This window comes from Dermacentor andersoni, chromosome 3 (assembly GCF_023375885.2).
Source record: "Dermacentor andersoni chromosome 3, qqDerAnde1_hic_scaffold, whole genome shotgun sequence".
Lineage (NCBI taxonomy): Eukaryota > Metazoa > Arthropoda > Arachnida > Ixodida > Ixodidae > Dermacentor > Dermacentor andersoni.
This window is the reverse complement of record NC_092816.1, coordinates 76,181,663-76,208,856: the sequence shown is the minus strand read 5'-3', so window position 1 is coordinate 76,208,856 and position 27,194 is coordinate 76,181,663. Positions and strand designations below refer to the sequence as shown.

General features: G+C 48.6%; 1 protein-coding gene across 1 annotated transcript; it reads right to left on the bottom strand.

Moving 5' to 3' along the window:
• Positions 1 to 483: 483 nt before the first annotated feature.
• On the bottom strand, positions 484 to 20,193 carry LOC126544977 (uncharacterized). The gene is made up of 4 exons (XM_050192565.3): positions 19,966 to 20,193; positions 12,906 to 13,010; positions 4,695 to 4,785; positions 484 to 3,276 (listed from the first exon to the last, which is right to left on the bottom strand). Exons 1-4 carry the CDS (start codon positions 20,044 to 20,046, stop codon positions 2,654 to 2,656), a joined length of 900 nt encoding a protein of 299 aa, XP_050048522.2. The 5' UTR covers positions 20,047 to 20,193; the 3' UTR covers positions 484 to 2,653.
• Positions 20,194 to 27,194: the final 7,001 nt, after the last annotated feature.

Sequence of the window (27,194 nt, the reverse complement as noted above, 5' to 3'; positions counted from 1 at the left end):
AGCCAACTGCACTAATTTTCTTAATACGAGAAGTTTTGGCACTACAAGGCCAATGGGAACTCGTATTGCCTTCTCCTTTCTTGTGCATTACTGGACTGATCACGTCATCAGATCGCAGGGCAGCAGGTTATGCGCAAAGTAGCCAATTAGAGCGCATGAGATCAGGCGGGCCTCTCTGACTTTCTAGAGATGAAATCTTCCCTTTCCCTTTCTGTGTTTGCCTCCAAAGCCAGTTGCACAATATGCTTGTGATGAGGAATGGATCTGAATGCACCAGAAAAGTTCGCCATATTGCAAATTTTTGCTGCCATAATAGGCCTGATGGCGTCACCGTTAACTTAGAGACTGTCTGCTTCATATTGTTACCGAATCAGTCCACTTTAATCAGAGGCTTTCAGATTGTTATACGCACAACAACCTTATTCTCCTCGTTGAAACACATAAGTTCCAGTCCGACAGGTCTTGTTCTCACAATAATATGCACACACACAACATTTTCATTTTCTTGTGCAAAAACACTTGTCGTTTATTCAACACATGAATACTTTTTTTGTGCGTATTTTCTTTTTGACACAAGGTAGATGACATTCAGTGAAAAGGCACTTGTGTTCAGGCATGAGTAATGAAATATGAGACGCGACTGACTTTTATAACTTAACGAATACTTAACAAGCACACATATCGATTGTATAGGAACTCTACACGTCAAACGTAACGTATGTACAATCTTCATATAAAATTAAGTTTGGTGTGAGCATTTGAAAGAGACACTGTACATATGATACAAAAGGTATCCTCCAGTTCATGGACGGGTGTCATGGCTGTCCGAGAAGGAACAAGTCTATTAGGTTCGGCTCATATGGAATCGACAACCATGTACACATGCAGAGCATGCGGAGAGTTGTCTTAGCAATGATGACTACATAAAAACAAGGTCGTGCAAGTGATTTCTTGGAGTTGCGCAGTACTCGTAACTAGGAACATGTGTAAAGCTTCTTCTGTACCTGAAATAAAACGTCCAAGCTTAAAAATGTACATCAACAATCCCCTGACGCTATCTTCTTTTTTTTTTCATTTACAATGACAGCTATCCTGGGACCTTTCCTGCCTCTAACCAATGTGCGACAGATATCAGCCAATAATGAAAAAAAAATAATTATCAAATTAGTCCGCTACCGAAGACATAACTTGGTCAGCTCCGTGTCGTCGGAGAGCAACAACCACTCGAGTCTCCATCGCGGTTTATGGACGACCCAACGTGTGAACATGGGTTTTAGGACTGCTGTGGTTATCACACTTCAGGAATTTTGACCACATTGTACGGGTATCAGCCAGAACGAGCTGACAATTTTATCAATGCATGCAATTGTTCAGGATCGCCTGTATGCACTGTTACATCCTCCCATCTGGCAATAAAGATATATAGGTACACACTTCAGATGTGCATTTTAGTGCAGGTAAGAGAGACATGCCATTCAAGAAACCACGAAACGCACCATAAAGCCGACTGGCAGGATGATTGAAGCATAAATAAGGAATGTAAAAGAAGTAAAAGAAGGAAAATCAAGAGCATTGCTTGAATGATCGCAAGATCAAGCAAGTATTTCGCATAAAAAATAGGCAATCGAATTTATGTCGAGGTTTGCAGAGAGGCTGTTTCTAAACAACAACAACAACAAAGAAAAAAGACAAAAGGCCAACCACAGCGAAAAAGGTGTTGAAGAGAGAGAATATGAAACACTTACACTGTGTATCATCTCTACGGAATGTCGTGAAATGGGCTGTGGCCTAGTCGGCCATGGAAATTTTAGAGGAATCTCGAAGGGTGTTCAAATCTTGGTAAGAACGTTCGGAATGTGAGACGAAGACCTGGTATAAAAGGCATCAGTACTGACATTGATTTTATGGCCACCGTATACAAGAAATATTTCTGATTCCCGTAAATGCTAAGAAGAAATATCCTTAAGTTACCATCTCGTCTAGGATGTTATCTACGTGTTCAAAGACAGCAGTATTAGCATTCTAAATATTAGCCATAGTCTGCACATATCTTTGGCATAGTCGCATTTTTACAGTGCTATAGTCACCACAGCTCGGTGTTTTTGTCTTTCATGCTGGACAGCAGACATAAAAGTCGCGGATTGAAGTCATTCCGTGTTCTATATTCGTCGTTTAAGACCCTAACATGTCTGCTCAGAGAATTTTAGACAACTTGGCGCTCACAACCTCTGAGCGTAACACTGTTCTGTGGCTCCATGGATGGTTTGTTGCTCCATGGAGGAAAACAGATTAAACCAACATCTGTGTGTCGAACATGGCAGAAGCTCTATGGGAATCCGCTAGATGACAGTCGGAAGAAATTAGTATTGAGCAATGTTCTAAACCATTGTACAAATGACTCTCCATTGACAACATCTGAACTTTCTGCTGACATCTTGAGGACATGCTTGAGCCAGCCTAATGGCATCGAACCATTTCAAGGATTGAAATGGGCCTCACAAGGAATCACATCGCGTCATAGCTGTCGCGACAATGAATTCTCTACGTAAACACAGTAGAACCGACCAGATGCACCGACTGAGGTGAAACGTAACAGACACGACCCATGGTAAAGTATTTGGCACACTGCGCTTAGTGCTGGGCGAGTCCTTCACTACCAGGGCCTCCAGACGGGGTCGCCGAACATCGCTGCCGGGGCTCGGCGTATGACGCCGAACGTGTGCTGTTCGAGCTCGGCCACGTAGTTGTCGTCACTAGCGGCCGACGTGGTCGACTCCGAATCACTGAAGGGGCTCGCCGGTGCACTGACGCCGGATGAAGAGGAGGTAGAATAGGCTGAGGAGCGGCTCCCAGTGGCCAGGTTGAGCGGACTCGACACGGACAAGCCGGGCAGGTCACCATTGGTGAAGCAAGGATGGTGAGTCGCGACAGTGTAAGAAGCAGCAGCAGTGACATCGCCGTCTGAGATCTCTTGCTTGACGATGACGCGACTAGCAGCCATGGCGACGTTAGACGTGTTGACGTGGGAGGTAGCAGCGGCGTTCGCCGCGGAAGTCGACGAGACGTGGGAAACGGCCCTGGCCGTGCCCGTCTCTTCGGTGTCCATGGCCTCCGCTGCCTGAACCGCCGGATGCATGGAGGCCAGGCAGGAAGCCAAGTGTCCCAGGAGCCGAGACCGAAGGGAGTCGTCCACGTCCGAGTTGCACACGAAGCGGGACACCTCACGGGCGCACTCAGCAAAGCCTTCCTGGAATCGCATTTCCATGGCAGGCGTCGCTGTTGAGAGAACAAAGAACACAAAATGATGACGTTGAGGTTACTTGGTTTGTTTGCGGATCAATAAGCTGACTTTACTATGTGAGACAATTGGAATAGTTTAACTAATTCTTTTTAGTTAGTAGTTCTATATAGTCATGCAGCTGTTTGTGGTCAAGATCTCTTTTATTCTACAGCGAAAATTCCTTATATGTAATGTAGTCTGGATGCTACGTGTGCACGTAAAGATGGGGAGCACAAAAAATTCCGCAGACACTTAGGGCTGCTTACGTGTGGGAATACGAAAGCGTCATAGTCGCTATGGTGAAATGTTTTTTTTTTTTTTTTCTGCGCGTTCCTTGTCCAGCTCAAGTTCTCGCCTTCGTTTTTACTGTGCCTCGGTAAGAACAAATGCAAACGCGCTAAGCGTCTCAACGCGCTCGCTTGTCCGCGAGCGGCTCGTAACTCGAAGGATAGCTCAGCGGCATTCAATTGGACATTAATTATTTTTATTGTATACACTCATTTTTTTACACTCGCGTGACGTGGCGCCACCTCCTACCCATTGGCTACGTCATCACGTGCCAAGCGACGCACGCATTAGGCACACATTTAGTCAACCAGAACCGCGGAGCCGCCGTGGCTTTGGAGAAACGTGCTTGTCTCGCACCCTGGGGGCCCTGGTTAGATTCCGACCTAGACTGAAATTTACGTAATATTATTTTACACGGCGTTAATTTACATTGTTTACAGGAACTTCCCTGAGAAAATTGACGTCAATTCGAGTACGTTTTTATGTTTTTATTGTTTGCCGTCGGCCATTTTTGGTGCCATCATTCGGTTATGCCGCCGACTACAACGCCGGATTGTCGCGTAATGGGGCACATAATGATTTCGCATTAGAAACAACCCGCGCTAACATTTGTCGTCGTCACTAACACGAGAAGGATAAGTTATTCTCTGTGTTAGATATCTGTAGTTTGCTGAATGTATGCGCGGATCCGGGGAGTGCTTATTCCCTTTTATGACACCCATCAGCCTCTTTTACAAGGTGCGTCGTGACATTGATTCGTTGTAGCGTAAAAGCACCTTCCGGCGACAAAGTAAAGCAGTGTTTGGGTACGGGCTAGTTGGTATTACATTGCAAAAATCACTTACAGCGCTTACAGCGCTTGTCATCGTCATTCTTTCGGTCTCTCTGTCTATGTACGCGCTGTAGGTGATGTTGACAAAGTAAAGAATCAAATTTAGTAATCGTGTATCGGCGTTTTTTTACACTATATGCAGCTTGGCACCAAGAAGTAAATTTCTAGGACATTGGTTATACGATCTGCAAACATTCCCCGCTTAGAGCGCCGCCATTGCATAATTACGAAAGGACAGAACTTCACTTCAATACCGGAAACATTTACTAATTTGAAGGGTAAACTACGACTTACGAGGCAGATGGTGACCCTGGTGAATGCCCTGGAGATGTCGTACGGTCATTTCCAAAATGTCAGCCTTTTCCAATTTCGCGTTGCGGGGGTTCTGCACAAAGAAAACGAAAGTGACAATGAGCAAACATCATTCAAATACTCCTCAAGATGTAAAAGCGGCGGCGAGGTTTGCTCGAAGTGATAGCGTGATCGATAGCCTATTGCTTGCAGGGATTTTGTTGCAGGTATTAGACCCCAAGGAAACAGAAGACGGATCGACTCATTCAATCAAGGCAACAGAGAGTCCCGTCCAACAAAAATTAACTAATATAAGCACAAAAAACATATGAAATGCATTCAGAAAGTGTACCACACCATGGAGGATCATTCAAGGCTGCTCAAACAATTTTCGTGGCCGTCGTATAAAAAAGCCCGCCTAAGTTCTTTTGCTTTCTTGAACGGAGCCTTAGCTTTAAGCTCCACCCATATTTATGCGCAGAAGCGTGCGAAAGGGTCTTGATGTGTGCGCAGTCCCGGAGGATCGACCCAACGAAAGGGTAAGGAAGCGCGCGGCCCAACACAAGGGAACGGGGTCAATGCATTACGCAATATGTCGCCGCTGGGTGGGTGGGGCAGGCCGAGCTGCCATAGTAAAAGCGGCAAAGGCACACGCGCTACAGGGCGCTCTGCCGCATATATATCATGCTCGAGCGTACGACGACCGCCGGGCGACAAACGCTATCGCGCGCCGTCAGAGGTCAAAGGGTGATACGGGAAGAGCGAGACAAGGTCGTGAACCCTGAAGCCACGGGTGGGGTTGCGAGGAAGGCGCCCTGTGTGTCGTGGCGCTTGAGTCACGATCAGTATGCCGAGCTCGCGTAACCTGTCGACCCCTCTTTATGGTGGATGACTAAACCGAGCACGGGAGATCCCGCTTCTGGGCTGGGGTGCGCTCCTCGCTCTCAGAACGACGCTTCGAGAGCGTAGATTTGAAGAAGAAAAAAGGAGTGGCACCGCGTCAGAGAGTAGAGAGACGTAAAAAGAAATGCCTCTGTGACTGCGAAGCATCCCAAACAACCCCCCTGTCTCTCTCCTCTCACAACACGAGACGGGTAACCTTGGCTTCCTCGAGTCGGGGTCGGGTTCACCGCGCGCCTGAATGGGGCAACGGCGCATAGAGGTCGATGATCAGATCCCGGTCGTACATACGCGCGACCACCCGCGACATACGCGTTTACACACGCCCAACGCGGCTCCGGGGCGCACCTCTGTCGGCCCGTGATGCACGACGTGCGGTTCGCGAACCTTCACCCCTGTCTCCCACCTCGCTTCTTCTTCTTCTTCTTCGCGAGGGTTTAAACGCAGAAGGCGCGCACGCAATTCACGTCACGTGTGTTTGCGAACTAATAACGCGCTCCAAAGTGCCAGCTGTAAATCAGCATCGGTCGAGACCGCAGCGTCTCCCAGGAGCTCGAAGCGTGTTACGAGATTGAGCAAGGCGGCGCATTTCGGGGGGATCTGGCGGTGCTTGCTGTACGTCGCGAACAGCTGTCGAGCTTGTCGCGATAGCAGACTTTTTTTTTCTATTTCTTTTTTTTTTTTTGGGGGGGGGGGGAGGATGAGCAAGGGCTGGTGCTTGCGTGTCTTCATTCGGCCACCAAGCGAGATGGAGCTGCGGAGAGACGCACGCCTTAGCAGTGACGTTATTATTCGTCCCCCGCCCAAAGACGAATTCGTAAGCAGAAGTGCTGATGGAATAAGTGTTTGACTCGAAAACACGAGCAAATGTAAGCAGACAAAACACCTTGCCGGTTGCGCGAGATACGGGATAAGGGTGTCGCCATTGCATATGGCATTGCGCAAGTTTCCCTAGAAGCATACTGAGGGCAACCCGTTATCCGAGTTATAAGACTGTTTCTTGCAGTCATCCTCGCGTTTCCCTTTTCTCTCTCTCTCTCTAGGACAAGCTCTTGCAAACTCCAGCCGCATTACGCAAGCTGTGATGACAAAGGGATCTTATTTTAGCATTCATTGCTGAGTGCGTCGACAACTTCATACTCGGAGAAAAAAAAAGAAGATTGTTGTTTCTACGCGGAAAAGCACGACGTGCTACCCGATACCAACAACACGCTCATGGCCTGGAGAGTTTCGTGCGCGCCATTCGTGTCAAGCCTTCATTGACCGCAGGAAGAACGCGTCGCCGACAGGCTCCTCGGCTCCACCGCCAAGTACGCGCGTAACGATTCGTCTTCACTTCTTGGTCGCACACGTGCATCCCGCGAGCTCACCGCGATAATAAGTTCGCAATAAAGAAACGCGCCCCGGCTCGTAAGGAAAGTATCGTCCATTGTGGTCACTGAAAGGAAAGAAAGCGCGCCAAAACCTACGCGCGCGAGTGCACGCGCCGCTGCTCTCCAAAGGAAGCAACAACGGCGTAAGAAACGCGCTGAGGAGGAGTTGGCGCGCTTTCAAACAGCGAGCTGGGCGCGTGACTGACCCACATATGGAGGACGGGAGCAGGCGCGCGCACGCGTTCGCAGCGGCACGCCACCACCTTTCAGTCGGGGCCGAGCGAGCCGCGAAACATCGGACACTTTCTCCATTATTTTCTCTTCCACCCGTTGAGTCCAACACTGCCGTAAAGAACGGAAATAAAGTTTAAGAAAGAAAGAAGAAGTCGGCCCTCGGCATAAAGCACGCGCCCGGTTGCCCATCGCTGCCGCACAAAAGCCCAGCAGCAGCGGAGGGCGAGACCATGAGAAACGCATTTTTCGAGTCCTTTCCGCACCACGCCTGAAGAGCTCGGTGTTTCTCTGCCGCCAGCAAACGCGTGCGCGGGAAACGAGAGGCTTCCGGCCAAGGTCGCACGCGGCGGCTACGCGGCTCAAAGACGTAGGCGCGCCCGACGGTCAAACCCGTGGCCAACCACCGCCGCTCTCTTCTTTTTGACTGTTTCTTTAGCGCTCCACGAGCGGTTCCCGAAGGAGCGCGTGGCGTGTTGGCGCCAGCGAGGAAGGCTGCCACGGCGGCGGCACGCACCGTTCAAGAAAGCCGCGTTCTCGGTAGCGTGTCGGAAGCGAGGAGCCAGGTTTCAGGGAGTGGCTCGCTCGTCCCTTTCCTTCCGTCGTTCGATGCGGGACCGCTGGTAAAGGCTCCCCGCTGGAGCCGCAGCGGGGGGCGTAACTCGCGGGGCCGCGGGCAAACGGGAATCCCCTTACCTCTAGTCCCCAACCAAGCCGTGCCAGCTCTTAAGCTACCGGCGGCTTCTTCAAATTAGTGCTGCCATTAGTACCTCACCATACCGTCTCCTCCCCTCCCCTCGTCTCCCGCGGCGGACAAGCGCGGGGGCACGCTTCTTCTGGGAGCTGAAAAACTGGCGCTCCCTCATGCACGACGCGAACGAAGCAGGAAGCGAACGAGCCAAGCGACGATGGCCATGTCGTTCGTTTACACCGCGGCTACACTAACAGGCTAGCATGGCCTCAAGTGTCCAGAAGCCTCCCATTTGCGAAGCAACGCGCCCTCTCTCTCTTCAGGCGGTAAAGGTCCGTCACAATGCGTTCGATCCACTACGCCTGCGGCGCACGGGCCTGAGCTGAGAGAGTACTGAAGGCGCCGCCGATGACTAAGCCTTACGCTGCAAGTAGCGGCTGCAGACAAGAAAAGGCGGCCAGAGAGGGGCCCCTGGCGCCTCGGTCCAAGCTGTCCGTCGGGCTGGGCGCCCGAAGTCGTATAAGTGCCCTAAGAGACACCGGGCCATCTTCCTTTCTTGTCATCCGCGCCCACCGCATTTGATGACCTCGCCAAAGGAGAGGCAGAGTGGTCGCTACGCGAGCGAAAGGGAAGCCATTGTCGCAGCGAAAGTTGTTATGCCTTAGCTTCGGCGCTGTGTATACCGTGGGAAGGGGAAGGGGGACGTGCGCGTAGAGCAGTGTCGATGATGAGTGCGGCCAGCCAGGGAAAGAAAAGAACGAGACGGGAAGTAGAGGTTCCTAACCGAAGCGATTCGTCTTCCTTGGCAACTCGGACGGCCGGCCTGTCCCGGCAAGCGAGGTCGATAATCACCGTGCCTGCCTTCTTGCTAAAATTAACGTCGCCCTCTTCTTTTCGAGGAAAGAAGCAAACGACTGAGGGAGACGGGTGTTCGCTCAAAAACGGTTTTGTCGCGATCGGACTTGGCGTTTGCCGACACGCGGCTCATTAAAAGAGTGTGGCGAGATTCGTCTGTGCCGGTACTGCTTTGACCTTTTCTCTCTCTCTCTCTTCTGGACCCCGAGGCGAACGCTCTTCACCTTGTCTGCGCAGGATATGGTAAGGCCACCGGAAAAGTAATAAAGAACGTGCTAAACAGAAAAGCACGCTAACGAGTGTCAAGCCCAGTAGAGTGCGCTGCATGCTTTGCAGATATATAGGCGAGCTGACGACAACGCAGGTGCTTAGAATCCTGCCTGACCGTTCTTTTATTATTTCTTACAGTCGCCTAAAGGCGGGCTTGTGCTGACACGTATTCTCACGTGTCAGCACAAGCCCACGTGCATCTTGTGCATTGCCGCGCGCGGAGAGTGATTTATTGATTGACTGGCCGGGTATACCATCGTACATCAAATAGGTAGCAGTGGCGGGCTGTAAAATAATTTTCACCCCCTGTAGAAAGTGAAAAGGGAGCTCTTAACGTTAAGGGTTGCAAATCAAGGTACACAAGAGTGTGTGCGAGCGTGCGTGTGTGCGTGTGGGTTCAACACTTCGCCCCTCTCAGAATGAGGCTGCCGGAGACGGGAATCAAACGCTTGACCTCGGGCTCAGTGGCAGAACGCAGAGCCAGATGAATGGGTTGCACGCAAATAATAGGCTGGGGAACAGGAAGGACACGACCAGAAAGGTGTCGAGAAAGGCTGGCGTGGCAACGTTGAGAGACGTCCGATTGATAGCGGCATAAACTTGCAACAGCAACAACATCAAAAAACAAAATTAAATAGAGGAAACGGAATCGAGCATGCCAATTTACATCGTTAAGGACGCGCCTGGCTCTCCACCTCACCCCTCAATTTCGGCCAAATGTAGTTTTCTTTTTTCGTGACACTGGCTTCCCCGTGTTAATAAGACGGCAGAAAGGATGCAGCAGGTTCGGTTTTTTTTTTTCACCAGAAAGAAACGAACAGTGCACGTGCCACAAGTCGAGAGGCGCATCGTCCTTGGAGAACGGCGAGGAGACGGAGGTGCCTATACATAGACAGGAGCTGGAAGGAATCACGAAGCCGTTCAAGAAATATGAGAGAGAGAGAGAGAGAGAGAGAGAGAGAGAGAGGGAGTACGAGAAAGCTGTCAGACGTATAGACTGGCGAAAGCACCGCACGCGACGTTGATGATGCACGCTTTTCGCCTTCCCACACCACTGCGTTTTGTCACTTTCTTTAAGGCCGTGCTTCCTTTCTTGCTTGCTTATCGTGGAGCCACGGCTTCGCGAGCACCTGTAGACATGGTAGCTAGCGTGACACGACGGCAGGGGCGGGTGTCAGCAGCAGGTGCGACGAGAAGACACGCCGCGCAGAAGAGGGTGACGTCGCGGTTAGTCACGCGGCCGCTTCAATGTCGGAGGAAGCAGCACCGGTTCACTTTGGCTCGGACATTTCGGAACGTGGTCTCGCCACTGCGTGGACGGTTCGGACGTGCGAAAGGTCCAGGGAATGCGACGCTTGTTCTTCCGGCGCTCTACTATCGAGTTCTATGGTACGCCGTAATTATACGGAGGACGGGAACTGGCAAAATAAAGAGGCGGCCGGGGAACCGAAGTTCTAATCTTGTAGGGCCCGAACAAAATAAGTAGCTAGGTGCGGGTACGTCATTGCCACGTCGGCGGAGTTTACGGATCGAGGCTTTGTGATAGCTGTTTCCATCGCTGTCGCATCCGTTGTGCATTGTTCGCATCGGTACGCTCGAGTAAACTGCACAAGTGTCGCCGCTGTAGTGTAACCGTTCAAATGACGAGAAACACAAGAAAACGTCAGCAAACCATATATATGTAGATATATATATATATATATAATTTTGTCGTCGCATACCAGTCCGCAGGCATCTGACGGCCAAGTAAACACTTGCCTATAGCAGATGATACTACAAGCAAAAAAAAAAAAAAAAAAGAAGATTGTAAATTTTTAGATGTGCAGCTATCCGTGGCTTTCAATGTGCAGTTAGGTGTGGAGAAACAACAGCGCAAGGGATTTGAAAAAAAAAAAAAGACGAAGAAAGAAATGAAAGCCAGCAAGGAAGATGGGAAACTTTTGGCGATCGCCTTTTTGCATGCTTCACTTATTCCCTTTTCTTTTATCTCGCGAGTTTATGTCGTGAAGCCCAAAAGATTATGACATGCGATTATAGATGCGCTTTCACCAACTTCGACTGGCATAGGAAATTGCCGGCGTAGCAGGTTGCATCGGTCGAGTGGTGGCGCTTAACGTTCAAAATCAACACGTGGGCGATATGATTCGATAGTGGAGCCCCCTCCTCCATACAGCACAGCAGAGGGGCCTCAAAATTAAATACAACTGCCCTTTTTTTTACGGTGCACCTAAACACACCAACCTGAGCGTTTACTACGTTCATTTCATTCGGATGATGGCGCTGTATTCCAACTCACGACCTCGCGTGGTTCGAAAACAATATCGCCGGAGGCATCGTGACGAATCGCCGCTCGGCCTCTCTTTCTCGAGAGAGAGCTTTATTACGAGGAACAACAGCAGAACCCTCACTTCACCTCTTGCTCCACCACACACCCACCGGTCACGATCAAACTCGGACCGGCCGCTGCGCCAGACGGGTGCAGCGGTGGCCGCAGAGAGGGAGCGAAGAGCAACACCTGCTTCCGCACTCGGCGAGGTGCCGGCGCTTCCGCTCCGACCGACAGAATGCGGCGTGGCCTAATCAGCGGCGCAACGTAACGAGAACGCACCGGGCTGCACTCGCTGGGCGCCCGTGCTTCTTTTCTGCGCCGGAAACAACAACGGCCGCGCGCTCACGAGCGGTGGCTGCAAACGGTGGCTTTTCGCCGTAGGCAGGGGCACGCGGTGAGAGTGCAAGGGGAGACGCATTGAGGCGAAATAGCCTTGACACTTGACCCGTTGTTGCCCAATCCCGCTGGCTAGCAGCTGAGGGCCCACGCCGACGGGTGAGAGAGAGAGAGAGGTGGAGCTCTGGCGAGGACAAAGGCAACGGCGCGTTGGAGATTACCGGTATAGGATGGTTGGACGACGCGGAGGGCGAGGCTAAGGGTGAACACAGGTGGAGAGTGTTGTGCGGGTTAGAGGGGAGACTTGAGCACCCATTTAGAGAAGCAATGAACGGATGGGTGGTATCCATTGCGCGCTGTGGAGAGCGAACATGGGTCTACACATCACTCCGGTGCGCGGGGAGAGAGGTGGAACAGGAAGGAGGTGCTGTGGGTCCACTGTCGAACCCCGGTTTCCATGTCTGCGAGCCTCCCGTGCACGTCTAGGCGTTAATTACGTATGATTCTGTGTTTTTCTTGTTCTTCCCTTCAGTAGTCGTTAAAGAAAGGCCGGATTTTCATGTACGAAAAAGCGATTTGCGAGGAAGTCGATTAATTATCACGTGGACTTGATAATATATCGTTTCGTCAGTGTATATTATATCCTCATTTAGCTGGTTTTGTTGAACTGTCCTTTCTTTTTAATCTTTCTGCACGGTAGGCAAAGCTGGTTTAGCTTTGCGTATATAATCGTGAGCTGGGGAACCGTTTCCGTGCGAGATTGCATAAATGGGTAGCGACCGCAGTGTAATTAGCGCGAACAAAAGAGTGGTCATCGTCTCAGACCCGCTTATCCGTCACGTTGCGCGAAGCTTACGTGCAGAAGGAAAACTTAAGCTTTTGCAGACAGTGAATTGGTGCAAAACCAGACGGCAATTAACTGAGCACTTCTAAAGCACGTTGCTCTCTCCTGTTTTTAGTCAACAGGGACGCAAACCTCCCCGGAGTAGCGAAGCAGCGCTCCGTGCTCGTGCAGTCACTGTCGTGTCGAGCTTAAAGCCGTTTCGTTTTCATAGACTCTTAAGAGGGGCCCAGTCCTGGTTAACCTCCCTACCTTTCATCTATTATGTGCTCTCTCTCTCTCTCTTAAGAACTGCCCGCGGCTGGTCTAGCTTGCAGTGACAAAAATTCACGCGTCGTCTAGTCCTGAAACGTGAAAGACTAGCGCTGTACTGCAAGAGGCGCCTCACCTGAGATTCCTTCTTGCTGTTGCCGTCCAGCAGCAGACTCTTGAGTTGTGCCAGGCTGTGGTTGATGCGCGCCCGGCGACGCTTCTCCATCAAAGGCTTGGACGCCTGAGAGAAAAGAGAGAGAGAGAGAAAAAAAAAAAGGCGCCATTTAGTTGCGGTGGCATTAGCCGTAGCTGAGAGTAAGTGGGATTAGTAACTGGAAGTATTCGTAATAGAAGCGCCATCAGCACGATTGTGATAATCGTCAGCGTACTTTGTGGCCACTGCCCGACGAAGGCCTTTCCCACCGACCTCCCTAAACTCGTTAGGTTGTGGGTTATCGCGCTGCTCTCGACTGTGAAATGCAAGGAGCTTATGCCCTCGAAAGCGTTTGCCAGCACTTGTTCCTTATGGGTTTTGCAGTCCTGTGACCCTTGGGACTGATTAACAAAAACAAGCGTGATCTAATAACTTCTACGGAACTTGTGCCGGCGTGAACCTCTCCCTCCTTGGACCAGAAGGAAAACCCGCACTTTCGACGCAGTATAAGCATGTAACTGTGACTCGCATAATGCAAGCGCACTGTAAAAAAAATGTCTTTTATAGGTTGGTTGGTCTTGCATATATAAAAGTTGCATAAATTAACATTTCTCGCTTATAGTCACTTCCGGTGCAGAATACAAATAATACAGTTCTGATCTATAGTTTTCTTTCTCATCTGCCTCTTTTTGTTAAAACTTGTTCTTTACCGCTATGTGCGTCATCGGCATTCGTGCAGGTCATGCGTTTCCAACGTAATATCCGGAGAGAACGTATAGTCCAGACGGCCACAAAATTATGGTCAAAGCTATCAGGATGCAAAGTCACTATGGTCGTATATATGCTTAGCAGGGAACAAGGTCATAGTCACTGTGCGTCTTTCTAAGACATTTTCCTCTAATGCATGCTGGGCGCTACTCCCAAGCATGATATAGCAAACGCTCATACTCTAGAACGGCAATGACGCACGAAAAAGAGTATAAAAAAATCGTATCGGCAAAGGCTTCTCGAATATTGGCATATATATAAGCCCATAAGCCGGTGAGTGGAAAAAAAAAGAAGAGAGAGAAAATGGCGGATCTCAAAAAGGTGTTTTACTAATCAGATCCTGTATGCGCACGCAATACAGTCGTACTTGCATATGCATATCGAGTATATAGAGCCGGTGAAAGCACATCGCACAGAGAAATGTTTTAACCAGATGCCATCCCAAGCATTGAAGGTCGTCCCGACGCTTCCTTGTGACAATTCTTACGGAACCGGTCGCCATGGGATCGTCTGTGAAGCGAGAGATGGAACACCTGACGCAAGCTGCAAAAACGCCTTAAGGGTTGGAACACATTTCCATTAGCAGACTTTGTCATTATCCGTTGCCTGCTCAGCAATAGTAGAATCGCTGAATTTTCATTTCTGACAGCGACCTGGATGCGTTGGGGAACTGAGTCGCGTCATTTCCGTCGGAATTTCCTGTGGTGAACAGCCACGCACAGTTTGGATCAATAATCGATATCGAATGGAAGGAAAGGCTTCTGAAGTGCAGTCTACGTCCGTCTGCCATGCAAATGTCCAACATGAAGACAGTTCTTGCTATAAGCTGGAAGGAGAGACCAATCGAAAATATCCAATGCGGCCAGCTGTTGCACGGAGCGTAACAAAATGCTATCGATGTCATTTGCGCAAAACATAACACCGACGCAGGCAAGCGAAGGCCTTCATAGGTCGGTGCCTCTTTTACAAGGTAGTGCTTCTGTATATACATACGGCGCACCACAGCAAATAATGAAGACTGCCTGTGAACTCAAGTCGCTGTAGCAACTAACACGCCTTCGTAACCATCTTGTATACCGGACCGTCACAGGGCAAAGCTATATGACGCACTATATGCGAGGCTTACAAACAGTTTGTGTATGTGAAAAATAGACGCAGCTGTATGTTCCACGGCGTGCAACATGCACTGATATGCACCCAATATAAGCGAAAAAAAAAAGCGATAGGTTGTCATCGTCGCAGTTATCGTGGCGAGCCCACAGGGGGTGAAAGTCGTGAGTATGGTGCATCGATTACGCACTCAAAAAAAAAAAAAAAAAGGAAATGCATAGAGAACTGTAAACAGTCCCTGAATGCACACAGGTGAGTTGCAACGAACGGATGACGATATTGGCTGGACGTAAAGCCAATGCCCCCGTGGAATCTGTAAGCAACATGCTTGCGCGCGCTGCAGCCTCATATCGCGGTAAAACATGCTGTGCCGTTGTGCCGTATTTGGATCAGTTCGTTGCTAACCGCGGTGAGATAGAACAATATAGCAAGACACACTGAAATACGACAGCACTTTTAAAGGTCAGTGAGGCATGTTGACGCCATGAGTGTGTGTCACCAACGTATGTCGGTGCTCGTCTAATACTTATCTAGAGTTGATAATGTTTCGAGAAGCTTCGGCTGACGGCTGTTTTCTTTCGCCAAGTAAATCCCATGGCTCAATTTCAGTGTTCTGCTAACCTGTTTCAATACCTTTTTCATGGGTGCCGTTGTAGGTCTTAGTTGTAGAGGGAAAAAAAAAACCTAAGTCGACTGCGCTGGTGAACATCATCATCCGCTGCGTTGCGGTGGAGTGCAGGTTCGAATGAAGCGTTACATTTGGAGACGCCATTGACGTAAGGTGGTTTCAAATGAACTGTACGGAGGATTCCACACGGTCTCAATTGTCTCGCCGTTATCGTCTATAGCGCGCGATATGTTTGCGAGTAATTCTCATGCGTCATCATTCCAAGGGGTTTTCGGCGACACTGTGTCTCCATTGATGGCGTGTGAACTAATCAATAAGCTTCGCCTATCTGAATACTACATATCCCTCTATTTAACGGCAACAAAGCTGTCTGCAGCCCAGAGAGTTCTGCGCCGTTGGAAGCTTCTTATCGAGGAAATTTTCCGAGCACATCGTCTCGGTCGCAATGAAAGAATTCGCGTTATCGGCGCCCGCTTCTCAGTTTATATGTCGCTTTCACGGTCAAAGCAGAGAGGGTGTTTCCTGGGGAGTCGGATGGAAAGATTCTGTTTGAGATATTGCGTACGGCATCTTTGGGACACAGAGATGGCGATGAAGGCGGATATCTGCGTTACAGCGCTTATAGCTTCCAGAGAAAGCTTGAAATAATTTACACACAGCCGCATGAATGACGCGACAGTAACGAGTATATAGATGCTCAAGAGCAGGAGGAACCAGAGTAGGAAACACATGAAGTATATAGGCCAAATAGAAATTATACGAAATGCAATAGCTTCTTATATGCATCCCCACTGGGTATATTCTGCGGAACACTAATTTTTCTTTTTGAGTTACATCTATAATTCTCAACATTTATATTTAGCGACATATTGCTGGACCTTGATAATTACAAGTGCGTGAAAGCAATAAGAAGCATTGGAAGTAAGGAAGGAGAACAAGAGGTGAAAGGCAGAGAGCTTGGCCACTCTACACAGGCGGATGGCGTAAGGGATTAGAAAAAATAAAAAAAGAACAAGAGAAGATCAAACAATTTAAAGAGGAATACATCAGTTTGCACATTCTATATTTTTTCAATGAGTCCTGTTTCCTTTAAAAAGCACACTATAGCGCTTTTAAGGCAGTTCGCCTGGGACCAATTAAGGTCCAAGAATTCTGCCTTCCGTAAGGGGACGGTTGTCAATCATGTCGAGCGTGGTGCTGAGGAATTCGAACACTGAAACGACGTCAATCACACAGAAGGTAAGCTATCGTCTCTTTGCAGCCGCAAACTTCACCATCTGGACTTGTGGGCACTCCGATGAGGTAAGAGTGCACGTTAATAAAGGCTACTCGAAGCCTAAGGCGAAAGATTAGAGTTACCTCACGTCGTGGTAAATCATGTGGAAGGCTGGAGCTGCCTGCCACACTGGACTTTCCACTCCGAATATCACGTGCGCACATTCTCGTGTGAAAATTACCTATCGCAAAGCACATGCGTCAGTGCCAACGTTGCGCATGGCAATTAGTAGAACGTGCGTCATTAAGGCGGATAGCAACCCCTCCCCTTCTCCTCGCCTTCTTCCTCTCGTTGAGTATCTGCGTAGTTTGCAACTTCAACCCATTCGCTTCGTAACTTTAATATCAGAGGGAGTACATTATCTAGTCAGTGAGGTAATGGTTGCGAACGCGCCGATAAAGGAGTTCAATTGTCGCTGGGAATATTGAGATGGCCACAGCCGAAAACAAGCAGCAAGTGGTACCGTTATGTCCCGTTCTCTTATTGCCAGTGAAAGGAGAAAGCCCATAGCCGTATGTTGTAACGGCGGTTTCAAGTAGCGCCGCTCACTAGCAGAAAAGCCTCTCTTCCTTATTTCCATATTGAAACAGTCGTCTCTTTGTTTTAGACGGCTCACGTTGAGACCATGGCTCCGCTTTCGCGATAGCCCACGGGCGACTACAGATTTATTGTTCGGCAGTAAGCAATATACAGCGAGAGGCAAGACGATGGGCAAGACTATATCCTCGGAGCCTTTGCGGGGCACGTTGCTTATCGGCCAGACCGCCGTTAGCTCGCTGAGACACATACCCCCCTCCCCTCCCCCTTTCTCCGTCTTTTCTAGGATAGCTTTCGCTAGACGGACACGTCCTTCCCTTCTTATCGGGGCAGTGGCTCCTACGTCATCGCGTCTCGACACGTTTAGAGCTCCGCAGGAGCAGCGGCGGCGAGGTGGGGGCGATCCCCCAGTACGGCAAGTGCGGCCGGCGTGTATTGTTGGCTCCTTTTCTGGCTGAAGCGGCGCGATAACGATGGCACGCCGAGCGGCCGTTGATAAAGAGCCTCACAGATAGAACAAAGGAAACACAGAAGAAAAAAAAAAAGCAGCTAAAGTGTGTAGCGGTCTGCCCATTGCTCGACCAATCAGAGGACGAGCGTGGAAGCGCGCGCGCGCGCGCTGGGCACGTGCTCGGCTGACCTATCAGGGGCCGGACCCGGTCGGAGGCATGCGCGCCGTGCCCCCACGGACCACGCTCGGCGCGTGTATCGCCGCGCTGACGCACGGAGTTGCCGCCGCGCGCTTGTGTGTTCCTATTTTTCGCCCGGGCGGCACTCTCTCTCTCTCTCTCTTTCTGTTTGCTCAAGACGCAATCGCGTTCAGCTGCCGAATTTGTCCCCCGGTCGTCCACCGAGGTTCGCACCTCTGTGTCCCCGCGCCGAGAGTTTTGTCTCGGGAGAGTGGATCACCGTGCCTTCGTTACGTGTTTGCTTTTTCAAAGGACGCACAATTTTCTATTTTTTGGAAATGTACGTTAGCGAATGGCGTACTCACAAGTAGCGGTATCAGCGACACTGCGCAGAAACAACTTCCCGTTAACTGCGCAGAGCGCGCTCCCTAACATGGAGCTCTGGAAATAAAGGTCGTCAGCAGCGCGATTATTCGCAAGCCGTAGGGTTGAACAGCCCTGAATTGACAATGGCGAAGGAAATGACGAGAACACGGAGCCATGATTCGTGTACGTCTCCCACATGAATATATAAATAAATTCCAACAATTTGAAAATTTTAAAGAAACAAGATCAAAGCTATAGGGTTCGCTATTCCCACAGCACAAACGAATGATAAAACCACATCGGAATTGTGTGCAGCACAGAGGACGCCATTGCTTAGATAATCTAGAACATGCCGAAGTATATTTAGATCACGCAATCTGCTTGCGTCTGCGATTTCCGGTACTGTGACTTTTCTCAGTGGGAGCACTGTTCGCTGCATATTCCACGGATCGTCCCGTCTTCGTCCACTATTCGATACCTGCCAGCAGCATGCAGCATGGAACTGCCTAAGCACATCAGTTGGTCAAATTTGAGTGAGGCGAGAGATATCCTCCGTCTACCATCCCATCAACCGATCCTTTTTTACACGCACGTTATAACGAGGGCCACGTCATAACAACCACCTACTTACGTCATGACGACAGGCACATCGTGGCAATCTATGGCATAGTTGTTGAGTCTAACGAATGTTTCATCCTCTTGTGAGTGGATCTTTTCACATTGCACATAAAATACTTATGCATCAAATAACAAAAATTTGCGATCAGGGCAGTGTATTTGACATTGTGATAATAAAGCACAATTATTCAAGCAATTTATTGGCCTAAATAAACAAGCTGAAGGGTCTCTGGTGAAACTAGATGTTTTATGGAGCTTTCCACTTGAAATGCCAACACAAACGAAGACTTGAGACGCTGTAGTTTTCAAACACACTGCTCTTGCCTTCTAAGTGATATGGTTGATTTGTCAAGTGCTTTCAATTGTCACAAAAAAAATTCTGCTGCTTCAACACTTGCTTTGGTAGAAAAACATTCCGCCACCAGCGCAACAATTTCTATGTGTAATGCGAAATATTTAGCGGAAGAACGATTTCAGCTTGTCGCAGTAGTTCGTAAAAGCATCTCAAAACTTAGGCCATCGATGTCCCCCCGGCATTTGCTTCACAGAGATCAGATGAGAGCAATGACTAGCTCTTTCATCAAATTAGTAAATGTTTACGGCAGCCTTCGATGTAGCTCGGGAAGTAGCGGTCAACAAACTGTATAGACGAGCGTAACTGTCCAGTCGTATCGTATTCATCCATTAACTCGCCCCGTGCATCTTGTTAGTGCGTTTCCGAAAGCGAGCAATTTCAGGTATGCACTCCTTTGCCACGCCACTCAAGTCTACTTATTTCCGTGTGCGTGTATATGCGATGATAGAAATGGCAACGCCGAAACGACATCAAATGCACGAACTGCAAGCCGGTAAAGTTATGCTATTCCACCGCCTGCAGACAAATTTAGTGAGATCACTGCTCAAGATGACTGCGCAACAAGATCTCAAAATGTGACTTTAGTAATCTACACAGTCCGTACTTCCGCATTGAGCCCCTCCTTGATACAAGAGAAGTGCACGTGCTCGAACAGGTTGACTGCTTCCCGGCCAATTCTTTCAGGATGACCGTCATCGATCAAAGATTATTATCAGCCTGCAAACGAAACAAGGAAATTGGCTAGTTATTCTCACCCTCCGACTCTCCGCCTTGCTCTGGTGCAGCTGGTGGTGCACGACGAATCCGAAACTGCGCTCGGTAGGAGGCATGGTCATCGCTCGGCGCGTATCCTCTTTGCGTTCCGGCGGCGGCAACGTCAAACCGTCGGACACGAGCAGGTTGAGGCCAACTGTTCGGCACGAGGCTCTCTCTACTACTAACTACTACTAAGAGTCCGTCTTCCTGCCGCCACGCGCACTCGCGCAGTCGCGTCCGCTACTCTCCGCGCCCTTCCCCAACGTCATGTCTCTCCCCCACCCCGACGCCCAATCGGGCGCGCGTGTCGACCCTCTCCCGACTCGTCCTTCTCTCTCTAGACGCCATCTTCTTTTTCGCGGCACGGTTCAATTCACGAACGTGCGCCGTCGCTGCCGGCGTGTGCGCGCGTGGCTGCCGCTTCGGAAGCCACCTCGCGCGCCGTTTTTTTATTTGTGCAGTTTGCTACTGCACCCCCTCCACCCTACCCAACTCCAGCTTTTCCAATCGCCAGCTTCCGTTTTTCTCTTGCTTGCTTTCTTTTCACGGCCCTGGGACCGCCGTTCCGCATGGCGTCCCTTTGCACGTGCCGACCACCGACTGACTCGAAAGTAAAATAGCCGCAAAGGAGAAAGTCCCCAAGGTAGGTTAAAGAACGCCAAGCGAGGGAGGGGAAGGTGGATAGACGAGAAGAGTGAGGGCTGCACAGACGACCAGGCTGCGGAAGGCGTCTCCACTCACGAAGCATCAGCACGGGCATGTTCTGTGCCCCGTTCTGTAGCGCCCGTTTGCTTTTATCGCGTTGTTTGCATGCATTCAACGCCTGGGGAGTGAGGGCTAAGACGATGTTTTGAGAAGACGGTCATTTGCTCCGGTGTACGCTTCACTCCAGGCAATTTATTTTTATTTCTTGCGTGGTTGTTTGTTGCTCTGCTCGTATCGTAGATGACCTTCTCGCACTCTTTTCTCTTTCTGCGCTGGCTGACGCCGTCTTATACACCGATGTATCCGTGTTTGCTTGGCTTTATCACTACCCCGTGGTGTCACGGGAAGAGAGGTAGCGTATGCAAACGACGGCAGACGAACAAACACTATGCATGTAGGTTCGTACAAGAAATGTGCATATAATCTCCATTGATAGGTTTAAGGTTCCGCTATAGTGTTTGCCTAGAAAAGCTAGCAGGCCCTAATCAGCACTGCGTAAGTGCATCACGCACAGGGACAAAATAAGTTGAATATGTCCCACCACGAATCTTATGCATGGCATAGGCCAGTGGTAGGAAATCTGTGTAAATCTAGATATGTCTAGCGGCTGGATATCTCCTGTATACGTTCTTCTTGTGCCGCACAACAAGGTGGGTTCTAATCCAGCATTTCCTTTTTTTGTTTTCTTTATCACCTACGATAGCGACATATTGCTGACTTGTCTGTTTTGAAGCATTACATCAGACATAATTAGCTACACTCATAGATAATGACAGTAGTATCTTTTTCATTTAACGCCACATGCCAAGAATTTTCGAACTGTCACGTTGCTTCTTCTAATTGTATAATACATATTTTTATTATTGCTACTATAAAGTGAAAAGGAGTAGCACTCACCATTATAGGGTGACAGCTATTTATTTTATTTTCATTTTAATTAACATCTTGCTTATTTGAGGGTATCAAACTATATTTATAATAAAAATCTTTGGAAATGTGTGCTACCTTTAGGAAACACACATCAATGAAGTAGCGCATCTGAAATTAAAGTTCTCTTCACACATATGCGGGTAGAAGGCGGATTGATATTTACTTTCGCACCGATGTTGTGTATATTCTGCACCGCCTATCATGCGCGAAGACCACATTACCCCAGCATTCACTTTTGCTCTACGGTCTTCGTTGCAGAGTTTGCAATACCACACCCATTGCTACTCGTCAAGTGCGTTGCACTTGCTTCTGAGTTATTGCAACCGTGTACCAGGGGAACGTTTCAAGCCGCTTTATCTCCCACATTATATTGAAGTGCTCAAACTGTTGCTTATGAAAATAGAAAAATAAAGAGAGGCAAATTTACTTTGCAGCTATTAGATGTTCCCGATATAGGTGGAGGGTGATATGGGGTGGCATTCCTGAAGGTTTGCTGACAGGATTATCTAAATTATCAAACAGTTTGTCAATAGAACTTGCTTTCACCAATGTGCAGCACTCTTCTCGGCCATCATCATCCCATCACACTTTTACGTCCCGGTGCCCCTCACCCTGTGCAGACGCGAATGCACAGGAAATTTATTATATGTGCTTTGAAAAACATTGCAACATATTGCCTTCAAGAAACAAATGACTTTAAGCATTATGTTTCCGTGAAAAAGATGATCATGCTAGACATTCACAAGAGTTGCTTGTTGGGCTAGTTGGTACACGGTTATACTAGGGGAATGCCAGCAAACTTGGAAAAAGGTAAAACATCGACAGGCAGACATAGGCAAAGCGACAAGCGCCAGCCACCTTCCTGTCGCTTTGTTTATGACTGCCTCGCGATTTTTCCCCTTTTTCAAGTTTACTGGCATTCTCCTAGTATAACAATGCGAAGTTGTCCTGTCCAATGTTATTGTGCTGTAGTGCCGCTTTGAAGAAAAATAAGATGATGCTGTTGGCTGCATTTCATCTCGAGACACTTGCCGGCAGGGGCTCTGCCGGAGCGCTGTGTTTCAACAGAGTTTACGAAACAGAGTTTACGATAGACTTAAGTCTGCAGTCTATATATAGTCTACATACTCGGGGCCAGTATGAGTCCCGAGTATAGAGAGCCTTCATGCGCAGACACGCGCAGGCGTTGTTGTGCGTATGAGGGCTTCCTACGTGAGTATAGTCTGCGTGGTGCCCTCTCGCGTGTTACGTCAGATGGGGGACTCGGCTTCTGCGCCTTACGCGTGCCCGCCAGGTGAAGCTTCTTGGGAGTCAGTCGGACTCACTATGCTCGAGCTGTCGAAACACCTAGAATCAGTAAGATTGTACTACAGCATACGAAATATTATACCATTTGTCCCAGCTAACGTTATAGCCAAGATTTTCAACGAAATAAAAGATTAAGAAAGAAAACGTGGAGCAAAATATAAACATAAAGCCTACGGTGGGTTGTCGTCAGAGCACTGATGACCGAACACCGTACGTCTTGAGATAGCATGTTGCACCGTGTTTTCAGTTAGTCTTTTTTTGTTGTTTCGTTTACAGCGAAGCTATATATGGCTAGGTTTCCGTGCATTTTTGTTCTCTGTGAAAAAAAGAAAAAGAAACTATAGTCATCAATGGCTCATACCCACGTAAGTATTCATGCTCCCGTAGGCACGCAAAAAATGCAATGGCCCATAGCCCCGTAAGGCAGAACCTACAAGCACTCAGCAAAGTGAAGCGAATCGCACTTAAATTCTTTACAATCACGGAAAAGCATGTCGAAAACTGTCATCATCAATGGCTCATACCCCCGTGAGCAATGGCTCATACCGCTGTGATCAAGCAAAAAATGCAATGACTTAGAGTCACGTAAGGTTCATGGCTACTCACTATGAGTGAATTAGCTGCGATGACACTACCCATGTTGTCGCTGTCGATGATTTCAATGTGGATTTGTCGGTATCGAAAAGGGAGCGGCTTACCCGTTCCGTGTTGCAGATATATCCCTTGCGATGCCACACCGATCCGGTCCAACCGACTACCAAGCGGCGTACGTGCGTCGATTTGACATTATCAAAGAATGTGATTGCAGTTGCGAGTGAAATAATACCACCGATCAATACATTAAGCGAGTGCGCGTACCTTTCGTCCCGATGACAGCCCATTAAGACAATAAATGAGTTCGTACCTTTGTTCAAAACTATATGTCACCTCCGTGTCGTGTCCTCAACCACCTCGCTGGTCAACCACCTTCACAGAGTGCAATGGCTCATGATTTCTTTTCTTTGTTGTTGTTGAAAAGCTTGGCTAACGTTAGCAGGTGACACCTTATATAGTATACACCTTCGATACGTTGAGTTGGATAACGATGAAGAAGCTTGCTGCTCGATCAGTACGGAGGCAACCTCAATTATCCGTAAACATTAATGTAACAAGAAGAAATAATATTTAAATCCCATATCATTCCACACACTATGAAGCTAAACTGAAATTGAAGCTTTTCTCAAGCTTAAACGACTGCGTCACACAACTCATATTATTTGAAATACAATTGCTTGGTGTATATTTGCTCCAAATAAATCTGCGGATACAACCTATTTCACAGCAACAATAAATACGTGCAGCTAATCAAAGGCATGAAGATTTTTGTGGGAGACTAGCAAGAAGATTGTAAGCAAAACAAAGTTACGTAGTCATGCGGGCTGCAAAGCTGAACAGCACAATGAAATTAAACTTGATTACTTCCACTAGACCACTCTAGCTACAAGCGACAGCGTTAAGGACGCAGCTAGGCCTCTCCCCTATTCGGTCAGCCGTTCGTGTCAGATGCAAGGAATACAAGTTACAGCAACCTGGCCCATGACGCAGATTTATTTGCTAATACCTTACGTAAAATTCCGGAAGAGATTTTACCAACGAAGCTAATAAACGCTGAATTGTGTTACGAGAACAGGTAACATCAGCCAAACAAATGCGAAATGTGCTATACGTAATGTGTTGTGTTAAATATATCCTTTTGTAAGTGTGTCATGCATTCTGAAGTTCAGGCCATATAATGTAGCACGTACAAAGGAGCCTTCAAAGGAAGTTTTTTGTGCGTTTGTTTTCGAAGAATAACACATTTTTGTTCTACTGCTGACAATGCGCTGTTCTACGACTGGCCGACGACGTTACATTGCGACAGCGACGAGCGTGGCGTCTTTCCGCATAAGTTTCCCGGCAAGGCGCACATACTTTGCAGCTAAAAACCAGAGTTTAAAAAACTAATTAGCGAACAATCGTTAATTGACATTCTTATTAGAACCTTGGGAGTAGTTGTTTATATGAGATATGTGGAGAGTGTCACATTATAATACAGCCACTTTCCTATTTACCTACAAAATCTCACATAATTCGAACCTGTTGATCGTCGAATTTCAACGCTGAATCCGAAGTATAGAAACCGAGTGCGGCAGTAGTGCAGCAAAAGCGGCAACGCTATTTATACATCAGACGGAAACGCCCCCGTACGAAAGCGCGACGAAGTTTGGAACTTAACTTCGCGGCAATTCAGAGTAGAAACTGATAGGGCACGTTTTGCCTGGCAAGCATCTATCACGACTGCCGTATTACTATTGGCCGGGGCATGCCATCATTCTGACTTCGTCACACACTTCGTCACGGGATGTTTCCGTGTGACGTGCAGTCAGGCGCGCTCGGTTTCGATATTGCCTAAATGGAACGTTGAAATTCGATTACGAATATATTGAAAAAGGTTCGATTAGGAAAATATAAAAAAAACTGACATTAAAATGTGAGCGAATCCTAATTTGCCATTTTAACAACTGCTTCCAAGGCTCTAATAAAAAGGTATTTGATGAATTTTTTTTAAATAGTCTTCTGAAAACTACGTTATTCACTTTGCGTAAACGGCCTGGTTACTACGCTCATAGCCTTTTGTGAAAAATATGTGTAGACTGAAGCGCACGCACGCACACACGCACACACACACACGCACACACACACACACACACACCTTGTGTATAGTTTCATTGCAAGGTGACTCAGTATTTCTCTGGCAACGGTGGCCCGAAAAAGACAGCAGTGACAACAACGACAGTTTTGGCATTGCGAAAACGAACGGTGTATAATGACGGCTCGACAACAACTGTTGGACGTGACATCGACGGCAACTGTGACGACACCACGACGCGGACGTCTCAGACCTGCAGCATGGGATTTGAGCTGGAGACAAATAATCAAGGCCACGAAATAAGCAAGGACCCCTGATAATCATTACACGCATACAGCAGGCAACACGCAAGCCAGAGGAAATTATTTTCTGAGTGATAAAATGTGAAATTCTCATGTAATGGAAATTTTCAGGGCCCATAAACGAGCTCCGTATGACCATAACGATTCTGGAGCCCTCCAATTCACCGTCCCGCGCCGTTGCCTCTGCGCGGCCACTGGGGCGTAAAAATTAATTAATCCTGTGACGCATACGCGTTCGTCATATACTTTTGTTTTGTCAGCGGTCCTGGCGTACGTGCGAGACGTGAGCGGTGCCATGAAAGCCAAACAGCGGGGTCGTATCCACTCGATATCTTGTCACCCCAGCCCTAGTCGCCTTCTTTTTTATGTTTCCATGTTTATCACAAAGCGCGGCAACTGAGTCACACGAGTAAGTTATCTGGCACGCGTCGTGCCTGGCACGTCCTCTTTTCTCTCGATCTTCTGGCTTCCTCTTTTCACAGCCAAGATTTTGCAAGAGCGTCGCTGTGGCGTCGGTTATCTATGCACAGTCTAGCACGCCGTGTCGGGGCGTGGTTCGGAGCATGCATGTACATGGAAGAAGCGTGGCAGAGAGCAAAAGACAACCCGACAAGCTCGTTTGGACCTTTTCATCGCGTCGTGTATATGCACAATGCCCTCTGCAGCTCCATGGACTTCGTCACATTAGGCTCTTGAGAACTGTAGTTGTCCGTGACCTCCCGCAAAAGCATTGTAGAAACTGCAGTGCTTACACTTCTACTAACGTACAAGTCCTGCGGAGAGGTAGATGGAACGGTGGCGAATCTGAAGGCATCGTACTGTACATTTATGGTGTTTCTGAAAAATAAACACCATGCAATTTTTTCAAGTGGACAACAGACACAGGGTGTGCACATGCAAAGCCGCATCAAATCACCGTAGGGCCTATACAGACGACACTATTGAAGCGGTCGCACATCAAATCAACACTTCTGTCCTCGCCGCGGTGGCTATGGAGCTATAGCAGTGCTCGATATCGCTGGTTCGATCCCCGCCGCGGCAGCCGGATTTCGACGGGAGCAAAATAGAAAAACGGTCGGCCACTTAAACACTGCCCCGGGCCGCAACAAACTGGTTGGCAGCGGTGAGATCAAGGAGGCAGTCCTCACGATATGGGATCGGCGAACCTGGGAACGTGGCCCCGGGAGACACGACCTTCGCGAGCTCTAGGTACACTGTGGACGGAAGAGCGACTTCTGTGCATCCAGGGTCAGCAGAGCTCCTCTTCGTGGCTGAGGGAGGCCCAAAAGTCGCAGTAACGGCATGAAGGCTGGGA

What these genes read in the sequence shown, in the direction of transcription:
- LOC126544977 (XM_050192565.3), bottom strand. Translation starts at nt 20,046, where the DNA reads ATGACCATGCCTCCTACCGAGCGCAGTTTCGGATTCGTCGTGCACCAC. An exon ending in GCAAGGCGGAGAGTCGGAGG is followed by an intron (nt 13,011 to 19,965) that starts GTGAGAATAACT and finishes CTTTTCTCTCAG; the next exon opens with GCGTCCAAGCCTTTGATGGA. An exon ending in CCAGGGTCACCATCTGCCTC is followed by an intron (nt 3,277 to 4,694) that starts GTAAGTCGTAGT and finishes TTCTCTCAACAG; the next exon opens with CGACGCCTGCCATGGAAATG.